The sequence below is a fragment of the Pelobates fuscus genome, unplaced genomic scaffold (assembly GCF_036172605.1).
Source record: "Pelobates fuscus isolate aPelFus1 unplaced genomic scaffold, aPelFus1.pri scaffold_48, whole genome shotgun sequence".
Taxonomy (NCBI): Eukaryota; Metazoa; Chordata; class Amphibia; order Anura; family Pelobatidae; genus Pelobates; species Pelobates fuscus.
Window position 1 is genome coordinate 53,479 of NW_026961960.1, and position 16,282 is coordinate 69,760.

Genomic DNA, 16,282 nt, shown 5'->3' on the forward strand with positions numbered 1-16,282 from the left:
GCCTTCCCCTATTTCCTCTAGTGGCTGTCTCATTGACAGCCGCTAGAGGCGCTTGCGTGCTTCTCACTGTGATTTTCACAGTGAGAGCACGCCAGCGTCCATAGGAAAGCATTATGAATGCTTTCCGATGTGACCGGCTGAATGCGCGCGCAGCTCTTGCCGCGCGTGCGCATTCAGCCGACGAAGAGGAGGAGAGCAGGAGGAGATCTCTCCGCCCAGCGCTGGAAAAAGGTAAGATTTAACCCCTTTCCCCTTTCCAGAGCCGGGCGGGAGGGGGTCCCTGAGGGTGGGGGCACCCTCAGGGCACTCTAGTGCCAGGAAAACGAGTATGCTTTCCTGGCACTAGAGTGGTCCTTTAACAATTAAAAAGTATAATATTGCTAAAATTATAGAAACAGCTATTTTAAAATTATTTTGGGAAAAAAGTCATTCGGTTTTCTGTCAAGGACATCCAGGCACTGGGGATGGTGCTAGTGATTGGCTATATGTGTTTAGGGGAGTGGTTATGGGTTTGTAGTGGCGCAGGGATCATCTTACCTCAGTGCCTTTTGGGATTCTGGCCAGCAAACAAACTTCCCTGCCTCTGCGCTCCTGTTTGTCCTGGGCCTGGTGACTTCTCCTGCTTGAGGGATGGATGTGGATTCAATCCTGCTGCCCTGGATGGCAGTAGGCACTTAAGGGAGCAATATGCTCCTCTCCAGCCTGTGGCCGCCGGTGTGGGATCACCCCCCCCGCGGTCAGGCCTCTCCTGGGGCCTCCCACGCGGCTACAGCCCCTGTAGGCCGCAGGACCCCTCCTCTCGGTCCCTCCTCTCGGGCCAAGGCACCACCAGGCCGCATGTCAGCTCCATCTGACACGCGGCCTGCTTCATCTGCCACCCCATCTGTGCACCCCCCAGCCGTGGACAGCGGGCCAGAAGACCTGCTGAGCATCCTGGGGGGTCTGGGAGGCCTTCCCAGCCCCCACGTGGTTAGCGCACGGCGGATCCAGAGCCGGGCCAGTGGTGGTGAGTGGGCCCCTCAGGGCCACGCGGAGCACGGCTGTGCTGCCGTTGGGGAGTGGAAGGGGGTCCTCCACGGGCTCTGATTGCTCTTCTGGGGATTGTGGTCGGCGGGGGTCCCCCTCTTCTCCCCCGGGTTCTGTCAGCAATTCCTCCCTCGTGGTGCCACCCCTTTCCTCTGGGGTCCCCCCCCACCTTGGTGTTTACCTCCCACCCCCCGTTGCTGCTGTGCTGTGTCCCCCTCCTGGCTCTCTGTCTCCCTCCTCCCCTGTTCCTGCTGTGCGTCCGTCCTCTATCTATGCGCTCTCTCTGTCTCCCTCCCTCCTCCCCCCCCCCTCTCATGTCCCTATTCCTGGTCCCTTTGCCCCCCCTAACACACTGGGTACTCACCTCGGCTGCCCTCCTCTGCGGGGTGTGAGCTTGCCTCCTCTCCACGGCTCTTCTCACAGGATCTGGCTGCAGTTGGTGATTCCTAGTAGGCCATGTGGTGGTGGGGTATTGTTTGCCACCATTCGGCGCCCTGCGGATCATATCACTATAAGTATTTGACAATCCAGGTCGGATGTTTTTTCGGGAAGGGTATGGCGGTTTGGCTGTTGCACTTTTACTTTGTAGAGAACTGGGAGCTGCGCCCAGTATGCACCCTCTTCTGGGTTATGCGGATGGGATTTTTTCTTTCCCATTCCCAATTTTTTGGGTCTTTCGCTCAAGTCTGATGGTTCTGGGGATTGTCAGCAAGGAATCTTGTGGCATTCCTTTCGGTTTAGCGCTGCCTTGGAGGCTTTTAGGATGGGTATGTCAGCGCACGTTGCGCAAAGAACCGGGAGGGGGTATGGTGAGATGTCTCGGTTAAGTAATGCTGTTTTCATGGAATTTGTTCAATCCTTGGGGGGTTTCAGGTTCAATTCTCAGCGGTGGTGGCTCATCCATTCATTCCTTTGAGGTAGATAAAGGAGTACCGGTTCATTGGGTACAAGTAACAATTCCCAGGGTGCACTTGGAAAACAGATAATATCTGGATGTCCTTTTCCTGGTTATACTCCAAGGTGGGATGCGGGTGTCCGTCCGGGAGGTGAGCTATTGGGTTGTGTGCCTTCTGAAGCGGAGGTTCGTTAGTTTGGTGCCGGAGGTATGAAATGTGTTCGGCTCCTCCTGGAGCAGGTTCAGCTGTCCCACCTGTCCCTGATGTTCGGGTTATCCACCTGGCGGGCATTGAGCTTGGGACGATACCAAGGTGGTGTTTGGTGTCTGCCCCTAAGAGGTTATTGGAGCGTGTTTTAGTTATTTCGTGATGCGTGGTGTTGGGTTCACTGTATGACCCTGTGTGTTAAGTTATATATGTTAAGTTATGGTTACTTATGTTTAACATTCTGGTTTCAGAAAAGAAGAGAGATTATTATTATAGAGATTATTATAATAAGTTCTGGATGGGTTATACAGGACTTGTCGTATGTTATAATAAAAGCAGTTCTAAAAAAAAAAAAGAAAAAAAAAAACAACATGTTACCTGTCCTGATGAAAGCTCCATGTTGGAGCTGAAACGTTGATATTTTATATGGAATAAATAAAAGCTAAATTTTACTACTTCAACCAAGTCCCAGGAGTGCGATTGTTTCTACGCCCATATCTACCTTTGCCGCAACCAGCACCGGGCACTACAAAAGTCTTCTTGGAGTGCAAGCTACTACAATGTGTATATATATATATATATATATATATATATATTTGCATTAAAGAAAAAGAATAAAGTTCGGATGAATCCTACAGTTGTAAGCTTAATAACTGCTGTGGCCTGTTTCATCCAATATTCGTTGTTTGTCATTATTGGGGGGAGAATTTGGGTAGTCTCCTTACTCTTAGTCGCACCACATTCCCCGCTACGTACTGTGGCAGGATGGCCAGGCTCTTCACAATAAACTTCAAATGCAGCAGTCAGGATAAAATAGTACTGCAGTTTATGGTCACTTTCCACAATTTATACAAGGTTGTGCTCTCCCACAAAATAAAACAAAAAGAAAATAAATCCTACTCCAACTTGGAGACTTACTAAACAACAGTGTTACTAACTATCCAACTGGCCAGCTAATCTGGCTCCCAGTTTTAAACAAAATGAAATACAGCACTTTAAGCAAGTTTCACACATTACCTTTTTCTCAGAGTCTCAGGCTTAACTACCTCCTCTCTCCTAGCTGTTAGACTCCCTGATGTCTTCAGATGCTAACCTTTTAAAACTAGGATTTCAAGCTTAAATTTAGAATAAAAGAAATAACTCCTATAGTGTAATATGTATGAACTATTTACACTTAATTTTTTATATATAGAGCCTAAGAATCCTGGCTCTAGGTTTTACAGACTTGGTGCCACTTAATGGGGTGGCAAAGACCCAGAGGTGGATCTCTGGAACCGAAGATCAGGCTGGACAGTGAATATTGCTGGATAAAATGGATCTAACAAATAAAATAATAAAGACACTAAAGCAGCTGGTAACAAATAGATGTAAAAGCAATATTGCACTTAACAATTAAATAAGTCCATTACATTTTTGCCAAGAAGAATTTCACTCTCTTGTGCTTCCTCAGCCGGCAAGGCAATAAGGTTGTGAATTTTTTTTTAAAGTAGATCCTGTAAAGGGATGAGTGTGGGCAGGTGTAGTGAAATCTACCAATTTCAACAATAGCAAAGCACCGAGTGGTATAGGCACACACACCAGTTTTGTGGAAATCCACAAGCTGTCGGGAGGGTCTCTTGTCAAATGTACTACTCTGGTCAAGTGAGCCACGCTATAAAAGTGCTCCATATTGGGAAGCACCATGCCCCCATCCACCTTTATCAAAGTCAGAATGTCATATTTGACTGAGTAATTTGCCCGCCAGCACAAATCCACTAAACAAATTGATTTAATTGATTGTTTTTCTTTGTTTTGAGCTTAATTTGGACTCTAGAAGCAATTCCTTTCATAAAAGTATCAGTGAACATATTTCTTTCACATAGGTGAATTTGGTTAAATTGATATTTTTAGTAAACCCCTAATTCTTTCCTTAAATGTCAATTACTTATTATGAGGTGAGATTACTAAAGTAGAGAAAAATGAGCTACACATCATTCATGATATTTACTACCTGTCAGGGTACCTGAAGTCTCTACCTCCGAGAGAGGTAGAGACTTAGACGTCTATCCGTCCGGACGGGCTGTTTCCTCTGTTCCTCGCGGTTCACCCGGTCACGTAAACGCCGGCCGCGAGGGAGTCACTTCCTTTTGTAGCAGGACGTCCGGAAACCGACGTCATGACGCCAACCCGGAACGACCTGTCACTCAAGCCTTTAGAGACTAATCAGGACTCGTCGGAGGCGTGTCTATCCTTCCGAGCCAGGGTATTTAAACTTGCTTCTCCCATTTGCTCATTGCCCTGTCGTGGTTCTAGTCTGCCTAGTCACACAGTGCTCTTGCATTTTCAGTTATCCCTTTGGTTCCGACCCGGCTTGTTTGACTTACTCTGTTTACCTCTGTTACCCTTGACCCGGCTTGTTCCTCGCTTACCTGTCTTCTCGTTCCCTCGACCTCGGCTTGTCTCTGACTATTCTCTATTATCTCCGTACGTTAGTCCGGCCATTCTAAGGTCCGGTATACGTATCCTGTACCTGTTTGTACTCTGCGTGTTGGATCCCTGTCCCGATCCTGACACTACCACGCACACGCAAACTGAGTTTCTCAGATAATGCAGATTATCAATTATCAAGTAAGTGGCTTGTGGGTTCCTTCCTCCAAAATGCATGACTTTGCATTTATCTGTATTGAATTTAATTTGCCACTTGCCTGCCCCAAGTTATCCAAATCCTGTAGATACTAATTCTTATTAGTGGGAGGTGGATAAAGTAGCGTAATAGGAATGGGAGATGTGTGGTTAGGGGTTGGGCGGTATAATAAATGTTTTCGGACTAGGAAATTGACCATCCCCCAGCTTAGGGTGTTTTTTTTTAGGGCCAGGTAGGTTGGTGAAAAGTTACTTGTGATTCATAGCCATAAATTTTATATTCTCATCATTCTGACATCAGGATCTATGCGGATCTCAACTTGCCTTCTAATCCGCACCATTTTGGAATTAATTGTGACACTGGAGTTTTAAACTTATGCCGTTTTATAAGTTCTGGCAACAACTAGCATGTACATTATCGGTGCACAGGAATGATGCAAGAAGTTATTCTGGTGCAATTTGCTATATAAACTCCTCTAGCCATGGAGCACATTGCCTTGTTGAGTCCCAATAGAATGATTTTTTTCGTTCTGTTTTCTTATTTCACTTATTTTTGACTTACCTGAACTCTGATTTAGACTGATTTTTATTATTTTATTTGTGCTATCTAGCAAATGGCATTTTTGAAGTATCTTTAGAGTGACACCAAAACGTATCTGGTTGAAATTATTAACCTGTATGTCTGTATTATTTATTTATTTGTCAATTTTCAAAGAATTGCATATTGCACAGATTTTCCCTTAGCAATCTCATATTTTTTGTTCTTACATATGCCAATGCATCCAGCTCTTAAAGCTACAAACAGCAATCATTTTCACATACATTTTTACATAATGATTATACAAAACAGACATACCGAAGCATTGTGGGAAGGTTGACCATCCTGTTTGAAGACATTCAATATTTGTTGAGATTTTTCCCCTTGCAATCACAAATCCGTTGTTGCATTCAAATAGCAGAGTTTCTCCAACCACAAAGATTTTTTTATCTGGTTCATACTTTCCAACGGGTAACTGAGTAACATCACAGAATTCTAGAAAAATACATTGAAAGTTATTTAAGACACAGCAAAACTTTAGGCACTTGGGGAAAGTAAGTGGGATTATTTACCAAATAGAATCAGTATTTGTCAATAGATCAGATAACAAAAAACAATGATGCATTTTTTTTTTTTATTGGGTTAATCAAAGCAAGCCACCCTACTGCACACATATAGTTTGTTAACAAGATGGTGACTGCAAATATAAAACATGTGACATGTATGTATGTGTCTATGTTGGTCAGATTGTGTGTGTATGTGTGGTGGTTCCCAGACTTTTTAGGTTCAAAGCGCCCTTAATATTTCAATATTTTTCCAAGGCACCCCAAGTCAAAATGTCTAGGTTGTATATATGAACAGCGCTGCAGCATTTACTGGCGCTATAGTGTAATGTAAAGTGTTGATGTCTGAAGAGGTGCTTGATCAAAGTTTTCGTGTTTTAATATAGGGGTATGTTTGTACAGGTGATACTCGAAAAATCTGAATATCGTGCAAAAGTTCATTTATTTCAGTAATGCAATGTAAAAGGGGAAACTAATAAATGAGATAGATGCATTACATGCAAAGCAAGATAGTTAAAGCCGTGATTTGTCCTAAGTGCGATGATTACCCCAAATCCACAATCTCAGTAAATTAGAATATTGTGAAAAGGTGCAATATTCTAGGCTGGGAGGCGTGTCCGGCAGCCGGAGAACATGGCCGCATAATCCCACAGCTCCTCGTGGCACCCGCGATCAATCGCAACTAATAGCTCACCCTGTACACCAACGAGAATACAGATGGGTCGCAAACGTGTGGCAGATGCAGCCGGTACCCCGGGAACGTCGAGACCGGGAGGCGACCAAATCATCCGGGCATTCCTTCACACTGCGGCCCGCGACAGAACGCCGCAGCGCGAAATGGAGGCCGCAAGCCCGACCAGGGACTCCACGCCGTCTACAGCACTGAGGCTCTCACCATCACCATCCCTGATACCGAAGCAACCCCCGCAACCGGACGGTGAGTGGAGGGCGATACTGCCCAATCTACTTACTAAAATGGACTTTGAGGCCCTCTCTGACCGCCTGGGCCGCGTGGTCCGGGAGGAAGTGGCCCAATTGAGAGCAAACCTGACAAATGTGGAGGCACGGATGTCTGTGGCAGAGGCCGAAACCAGGGCACTCCGCACAGACTTAGAGCAAGCTAATACCGCAGTAACAACCCAAGAAGCTGACATAGCCCACCTGACCACGTGGGTAGACGATTTAGATAACCGCGGTCGCAGGATGAACCTACGAGTCCGTGGAGTCAGAGAGGGGGGCCCGGCTGAAAATATCCCAGAGCTCCTGAGACAGATCTTTAGCCAGGTATTGGGCAATCAGAATATGCCCAGACTAGGCCTAGTCAGGGCACACCGAGCAATAAGACCACCACCTGCACCGCACCAGAAGATCAGCCCAGAGACATTGTGTGCTGCCTAGATAACTTCCAACTAAAAGAAGAAATTTTGCGCACGGCAAGGCGCTTGGGCACCATTCGCTTGGAAGGCCAGACCATTGCCATCTTTCAAGACCTATCCCGCTACACATTGCAGGCCAGACGAGCCCTACGCCCGATCACCACCGCCCTGCAACACGCTGGCATACAATACCGCTGGGGATACCCCTTCTCCCTCTCAGCCCGACACGGCCCGGACTACCTGACAATACGGAAACCAGTAGGGGTGGAAAAAAGCGGGGATACCAGGACGATCTACCTAGGACTGCCAAAGAAAGAATGCTAACGTGAGAACTGGACACACATAACTTGCATGACACTACCAGATACTCGCACACGCCAAAAGCCAAATACACACAGCCTAGAGCCTCCAACTTGCAACACTAGGCCGAACACACGTGTTATTCTGCAGATTCAGCATGGAAACGGGGTGGGAGGGGGGATGGGGAGGGAGGGTGGAGGCGGAGGGAGGTAGGGGAGGGAGGGAGACACCAGCCCGAACTTAGGCCCCCCGATAGAAAGACGCCACCATTGCCGATTCTAAACCTCACACAGCTACGGGCACAGCCCTACCCTAGTGTCCCACCACATACGTAGACTCAGCAACGACGCAAAGACAAAAGCACAACTACCCAGACGCACGACAACACACAGATTCGAGGGGTTGGGACCAGCCCCCATAGTTGGAGGGCAGGATATAGGCGCAGACAACCCCAGACGGCGAGTCGGCCCCATGGCACCATACAACGCCACCAGGGCCACACAAGATGACTCGGGACCACCCCAAGAGACAAGAGACAAACCACGCCCGAACTAACCCATGCAGCGCCCTAACACCCACACCACACAGAGCCAGCCAACAATGGGGCACCCCACCCCACACAGCCCCACCGCACACAGCACACCGGAACAAAAGCGGAAACCGATACTTAGCATCCACCCCCAACAAAAGGCCGATGGCCCGCACCCCGAAACCACTCACGAGAATTCCAAGAGACCCAGACACAGACACCGCCAAGGCAGGCAAACGCGTACCAAACCAGACCCGTTGCCAAGTAACAGGCCATATGCAATAGACGACCCACGCAAGCACCAATATAGAAGGGACAGCAGCCCACTCAAATCCTAAGCCACATAGGAGACGGATCCCCAAACTCAACAAACCACAGACAAACCTATCTGACGGGCCCACAGCTCAGCAGACTACACCACAACCGAACAGGACAGGATCCATCGGCCCATCCCGACTACCCACCGCCCCCACAGGAACAGGACATAACGCTACCCCACACAGGAGGTACAACTTCCCTCCCGGATCAGACCCAAGCCCGACACACGGCGGGTGGGGGGTACTTGACACCGGGACTCTTGTCCACTATCCTTACTAAAATCAGGTTCCAACGATACAGCAGGAACCACGACTAACTTGGCCACGCACACGGATACAACCACAACACCACACGAACACACACACACACACCGTCCTTGGCCGGACTAACCCACCTTCTCCCTCCTCCCCACGAAACACCGTATAGCCCCTCCTGGCTGCCCCGGAGATGCAGGCCCAGGGGTCGAGCCGATTCGCCCGAGAGGACCTCACCGTAGTCTCATACAACGTACACGGCCTCAACATACGTGAGAAACGAACTAGGCTCCTGCGAGATCTCAAACACTATAAGGCATACATAGCCTTTCTTCAGGAAACACATTTCCAGGAAGGTAGAGCCCCAGCACTGAAAGACCGCTACTATCGCCAGGGATACTTCAGCAACAACCCAGACAGACGAACGTTAGGAGTTGGCATTCTCTTCTCCAGCCAGATCCCCTATATTGAACGAGCCACGCTCAGATGCAAACAGGGCAGATATGTCTTCACGAAAGGCACCATACTTGACCAGACCTACACCTTCGCCAGCCTCTATTCCCCAAACTCGAAGCAACACCAATTCATACGCAATACACTAAACACATTTACGAACTTCATGGAAGGCACCTTGATCATCTGCGGTGATCTAAACCTGGCGCTGCACCCTGGGCAAGATTCGACAGCCAAACAAGGACCAACACCGGATAACAGACACGCCAACACACTACGCACCATCCACTACCATCAACTCACAGACTGCTGGCGGGCGCTCCACCCCTCGTCCCGCGACTACACTTTTTACTCCGCGACTCACTCCTCATACTCGAGATTAGACTATTTCCTAATACCCCACCGAGACCTCACCTTGCTCAAGGAGGCGGAAATATTGCCCATGACATGGTCGGACCACTGCCCTATCCGCATAAAACTAAAATCACCCCTGTACAGGCTGAGACAAACCTCCTGGAGATTGAATGAATCGATCCTCTCCGATGCGCTACTAGTAGACAAGACCAGACAATCCATACAAGACTACTTCACGGACAACGAGCTGGGGGAGACGACACCCCTGATGTGCTGGGAGGCCCACAAAGCAGTGATCCGAGGCCAGCTGATAACAGCGTGCTCCACCCGTAAGAGGGAAGCGAAACAGGCTATGGTAACCCTCAGCAGGGAGATCGCAACCCCGGAAGCCACCCACAAACGCACATTGGACGCGGAGGTCTACAGAGACCTGGTCAACAAAAGGGACCAGCTCTCCTCGCACCTGAACCGCTCGATACAGCGCTCATACCAACACTTCAAGCACGTAATATTCGAACACGGGAACAAGTGTGGGAGACTACTAGCGAACCTCCTAAAACAACGCAGGACCCAGCTATACATCCCAAAAATCAAAGGCCCGCAACAACAGCACCTGCACCTCCCGGACCAGATCTTGTCCGCGTTCCTCTCTTACTACCAAGGATTATACCACCTGCGCCAAGACGCACCAGGGGAATCGCACCGCCAAAATCTCGATGAGATCCGGCGATATCTGGACATCGCAAACGGACCCAGACTGGAAGACGCTGACCAGGAGAACCTGGAAACGCCCATCACGACCGAAGAACTGGCACACGCTCTCAAAAGAGCAAAAACAGGCAAGGCACCGGGACCTGATGGCTTCCCCCTCACCTACTATAAGACCTTCTCCATGGACCTCCTCCCGAAACTGCAAGCGGCCCTCAACTCCATTCTAGAAGGAGCTGCGCCAACGGCCCAGTTCACGGCCGCGAACATCACCCTTCTACCTAAGGAGGGGAAGGACCCTACGCTATGCCCGAGCTACCGCCCGATCTCCGTATTAAACTCGGACCTTAAACTCTTAGCAAGCGTCCTGGCGGCACGCCTTGCCCCCCTACTACCCTCAACAATCCACCCGGATCAAACGGGATTCATCCCAGGGAGAGAGGTGAGGGACAACACCATCAGAGCCCTGAACATCATAGCACACGCCAGATCACTGAAGACCCCAACGCTCCTCCTATCCACGGACGCAGAAAAAGCGTTCGACCGGGTAGACTGGGACCTCATGTTCGGCACACTCCAGGCTCTGGGCGTGGGACCACACTACCTCTCCTGGGTAAAGGCATTATACACGTGCCCAACCGCCCGCATTCGGATCAACGGAGCACTAACGGACCCATTCCAGATCCACAATGGAACCAGGCAAGGCTGCCCACTATCACCCCTGCTCTTCGCACTGACACTGGAACCCTTCCTGAACAGAATAAGACAAAATGACGGCATACGAGGGATAACAGGGCGGACCCACCACAAGACCCTAGCATACGCGGACGACCTCCTATTTATAGTCACAACCCCAGATCTGACCCTACAAGCCATCCAGTCGGAATTTGAAACATACGGCAGAGTTTAGAATCTCCAAATCAATTATACGAAGTCAGAAATCCTAGGTCTGTCAATAAATCATGCTCTTAGGCAGACACTCCAGCGAAAGTACCCATATCGCTGGTGCAACCAGCACATGCGATACCTGGGAGTCTGGCTAACACCAAACCCGGCAGACCTATATACCCATAACTATATCCCCATCCTCAAGAAGGCGGTTGAGGAACTACAAACGTGGAACACACACTATATCTCTTGGCTAGGAAGGGTGAACGCAGTCAAGATGACGCTGCTACCTAAGCTTCTTTTCATATTCCAGACGGTGCCAATACTGGCCCCGGATTCCTTCTTCTCGACCCTGAAATCGGAGGTTCACAGGTTTGTATGGAAGGGCAGGTCCCCGCGCATAGCCCATTCTCAATTGACACTGCCCAAACTTCGAGGGGGACTGGCGCTCCCCGATTTCGGAAAATATTATCAGGCGACACACCTTAACAGACTCCTGAGCTGGACAACGGAGAGGTGCACGAAAATATGGGCCCAACTGGAATCAGAAATCACCAACTGCAACCTACGTGCCCTGCCATGGATTACGAAAACCGCTTACCGCCGCTTACGAATACTGAACCCATTCGTAACGGCGACTATGCAGGTCTGGCACAGACACGGCACAAAACAATACTTGACAACGGACCCGAGTCCGCTACTCCCACTGACAGGCAACCCGGATTTTCCGTCCGGGGACCAGAGCCAGCTGCCCGGCCTGACCAAACACATCCCAACCCTGCGTATCAAAGACGTACTCAGTCGACCATTCGTAGTTCGCCCGACAACTGAACTCTTCCCTGACCAACCACTCACATTCACGCATACCCTAGCACTGGCGCAGATCGTGCAATACATTCGATCAATTCCGCAAAGACCCTGCCTACAACGAGAGCTGACGCAGTTTGAAACGTTATGCACGCAGGACCAGGAACCGACCCGGGCCATATCCCAAATCTATTCAGTCATCGTAGTGAACAGATACATTTTGGCACCACCATGCATCAGACGCTGGGAGGAGGACATTAACGAGTCCCTAACTGACGCGGACTGGGACAAGATTATCACCCACGTACAGAAAACACCGGGCTCGGCGAGATTACAGGAGAATTCTTACAAAATCCTAACCAGGTGGTACATTACCCCATCGGGCCTCCACGCCAGAGACAGCCAGATCCCCGACACATGCTGGCGATGCGAAACAGAGACGGGCACCTTTACCCATATCTGGTGGGAATGCGCCCGTATTCGGCCCTTCTGGGAAGTGATCCGCACAGCGATACGGGACATAACGGACGAGACCCTACCACGGACACCAGCCGCCTTCCTCCTCCATCATACTACCATGCCGACGCCGGCTTACACCAGATCAGTCATCCCGAGACTCCTGAACGCTGCCAAGGCTACGATCCCCACGTTTTGGAAACAGACAAGCACACCGCCCATGAGAAGATGGGTAGAGGAAGTGGAGGACATAAGAAAATACCAGGACATGAAGGCAACCACCCCGAAACAGAGGGAGAACTACACAAACCGTTGGTTCTACTGGCTACGCCACATTAACTCGGACGACTTTCTACCACATCTTGCTGAACCGTAAGCAGGAGCGCGAAGAGTGCCATGGAGGCCCAGAGGACCCTCGAATGCGGCCCCGGGGAGCGGCGGCTCTGGGGCGGCGATGGGGGGCAGTACCCTTCCCTATCCCATGGAACCCTCCTCCCCCACCCGAACAGACACACGACATAAAGGACACTCACGACCACTCAATATAACCCAGGCACACCACTGCACAACCCCGACTACGCCTCGGCGGACACGATCACTGAACCGAGCAAACACGCATCGTCCACAGACGTTCCACAGGCCACCGAAACCGAGACGCATATACCCAAGACCCGAGGTCGACCTCATCACCACACATACACCTACTAAAACAGCCCATGCACCCACGAGAGACTAAGGTCGGCATTGGACCCACAAGGGAAACAAATGACACCCAGCCACTCAGACCTGGCGACACGGACACACAAAAATACCCCGCGCACGAAGCCCAAGCACCACACATGTTGCGGTAGCAAACACAGGACCGACCCCGAGGCAGCTACTCTCTTACACAATACGTGAGACACAGCCCCACACACTCGACCGATACCCACCTCCTTAGCGATGGGACAGTGTCACACAGCAACTCTTGACACCATACTGGATACCACCCCCCCACAGTCAGCGGAACGCGGGGGAGAGGGGTAGCCATGCACACGAATGTGCTACAAAAAAAATCACTCGGCACCCACTAACGACACCCACAAAGAGAGCCACGCAACGGACCAGCCACACACGGCCCAGCTACGGACCTGGCCACGACCCAAACTACAATGGGACAAGACACCGACTGACGCCCAACCGACGACACAACACACCGTGACACACAAAGTCACAAACCCCCACACACGGCCAGCATAACCCACACCGTTTATCGACCCTGATGATGCCGACACCCCGGACTGATGCATTTCATTCACCAGGGATTCCCGAAAGGGATCGAACCTAATGTACTAAACAACTTCAGAAGGAGACCCCGTGGCCGCATATCCTCCACACAGCAGACCCCAAACACCGTGAACACACACTTAAATACATAAGAGCTGACCACAGTACATACAGACATAGGCCAAGGCCACAAACAACCAAACCGATTCGCTGATAACACACACAACGATACAAAACTGAGAAGAATTGCTATAAGTTAGCCTCTGCGTAGGCGTAATGTTGGTTACCTTTGTTATACAATCAGAGCCTCTACATAGGCGTTTTTCTTTCGATCATATTTTGCCATAACAAGCAGAGCCTCTGCGTAGGCACATTTCCAAGTTCCAGTGATATACGAGCAGAGCCTCTGCGTAGGCGGTTTCCTTTTGATTATATTTTGCCATAACAAACAGAGCATCTGCGTAGGTGCATTCCTAAGTACCTGTGATACACGAGCAGAGCCTCTGCGTAGGCAATGATGCCACAAAAGTTTACATATATGCTTTGTGTATGTTTAACATAAGAGAACGTAATAAAAACTATTTAACACAATATTCTAGGCTCACAATGTCCCATTCTAATCAGCTAAGTAAGCCATAACACCTGCAAAGGGTTTCTGAGCCTTTAAATGGTCTCTCAGTCTGGTTCAATAGGAATCACAATCATGGGGAAGACTGCTGACCTGACAGTTGTGCAGAAAACCATCATTGACACCCTCCATAAGGAGGGAAAGCCTCAAAAGGTAATTGCGAAGGAAGTTGTTCCCAAAGTGCTGTATCAAAGCACATTACTAGAAAGTTATGTGGAAGGGAAAAGTGTGGAAGAAAAATGTGCACAAGCAGCAGGGATGACAGCAGCCTGGGGAGGATTGTCAGGAAAAGGCCATTCAAAACTGTTGAGGACTTTCACAAGGAGTGGACTGAGGCTGGAGTCAGTGCCAAGAGCCACCACACACAGACGGATCTTGGACATGGGCTTCAGATGTTGTATTCCTCTTGTCAAGCCGCTCCTGAACAAGCGTCTTACCTGGGCTAAAAAAAAACAGACCTGGTCTGTTGCTCAGTGGTCCAAAGTCCTCTTTTCTGATTAGAGCAACTTTTGCATCTCATTTGGAAACCAAGGACCCAGAGTCTGGAGAAAAAATGGAGCGGCACATACTGCAAGATGCTTGAAGTACAGTGTGAAGTTTCCACAGTCTGTGTTGATTTGGGGAGCCATGTCATCTGCTGGTGTTGGTCCACTGTGCTTCATTAAGTCCAGGGTCAACACACGTCATGCTTCTTTCCGCAGACGAGCTTTATGGGGATGCTGACTTCATTTTCCAGCAGGACTTGGTACCTGCCCACACTGCCAAAAGCACTAAAGCCTGGTTCAATGAATGTGGGATTACTGTGCTTGATTGGCCAGCAAACATGCCTGATCTGAACCCCATAGAGAATCTATAGGGCATTGCCAAGAGAAAGATGAGACATGAGACCGAACAATGCAGAAGAGCCGAAGGCCGCTATTGAAGCATCCTGGTCTTCCATAACACATCAGCAGTGCCACAGGCTGATAGCTTCCATGACACGCCATATTGAGGCAGTACTTGCTGCAAAAGGGGCCCAAACCAAGTACTGAGTCCATATACATGCTTATACTTTTCAGAGGTCCGATATTGTTCTATGTACACTCCTTGTTTTATTGATTGCATGTAATATTTTAATTTACTAAGATTGTGGATTTGGGGTTTTCATGAGCTGTCAGCCATAATCATCGCACTAATGACAAATCACGGCTTGAACAATCTTTCTTTGCATGCAATGCGTCTATCTCATATATTAGTTTCCCCTTTTACGTTGCATTACTGAAAAAAATGAACTTTTGCACGATATTCTAATTTTTCGAGTATCACCTGTATGTAATGTTTGCGTTTGATTGCAGGAGTGTGTTTGAATGTTATGTTCACTTTTAAATGTGGGTGTACATTTGTGTGAAGTATTTGTGTTTGAGTGAAGGTGTGTGTGTGTGTTTGTATATCCTTTTGGAGTTTGAACGCAGGGGTGTGTTTGTATGTAATATTTTTGTTAGAGTGCAGGAGTGTGTTTGTTGTGCTGGTGTATGACTGCTTGGATGTATGCGCACACACACTACCACATACATACACACACAAACACAATTTCACATTGACACCAATACGTACACACACATAGATACACACCGACACATACACACACTGACAAATACACACACGTACCCTGACACACACAAACATTGATACATGCACAAACCATGATACAGATACACACTGAAATAAAACACACATAGTGACACACAGATGCACATAGACAGACACATATCCTGACACACAGATGTGTGTGGATACACACACATACAAACACACGCAGATGCACAACCTGACACACACACACTCCTACATACACACACTCCTACATACACACACTCATATATACACAAACATAATCTCCAGCCACCCTCCTGTTAGCTTACCTTATGTGTCCAGTAGGCTGGCTTAGAGTCCTGCTGCTGCTGCTGGGAGTGAGGGGTCTGGAGCGGCTCCTGCAGTGCTCCTCTCCCCTTCACGCTGCGGCTGCCTCCTCTCCCTCCAGCGCTGTCTCTCTGCACGATGCTGGGAGGAAGTGACAGACTGTCACTTCCTCCCAGCCGGCCGACATTACAGGG

At 49.2% G+C, this 16,282-nt stretch overlaps 1 protein-coding gene across 1 annotated transcript in view; it reads right to left on the reverse strand.

Moving 5' to 3' along the window:
* The window catches only part of LOC134585284 (complement factor H-like), a gene marked incomplete at its 3' end in the record, with an annotated part of 134,487 nt that overhangs the window by 50,931 nt on the left and 67,274 nt on the right, over nucleotides 1-16,282 (reverse strand). The window contains exon 6 of the mRNA XM_063440701.1: nucleotides 5,608-5,784. Coding sequence (XP_063296771.1) covers nucleotides 5,608-5,784 — 177 coding nt within the window. The remainder of the gene's footprint in view (nucleotides 1-5,607; nucleotides 5,785-16,282) is intronic.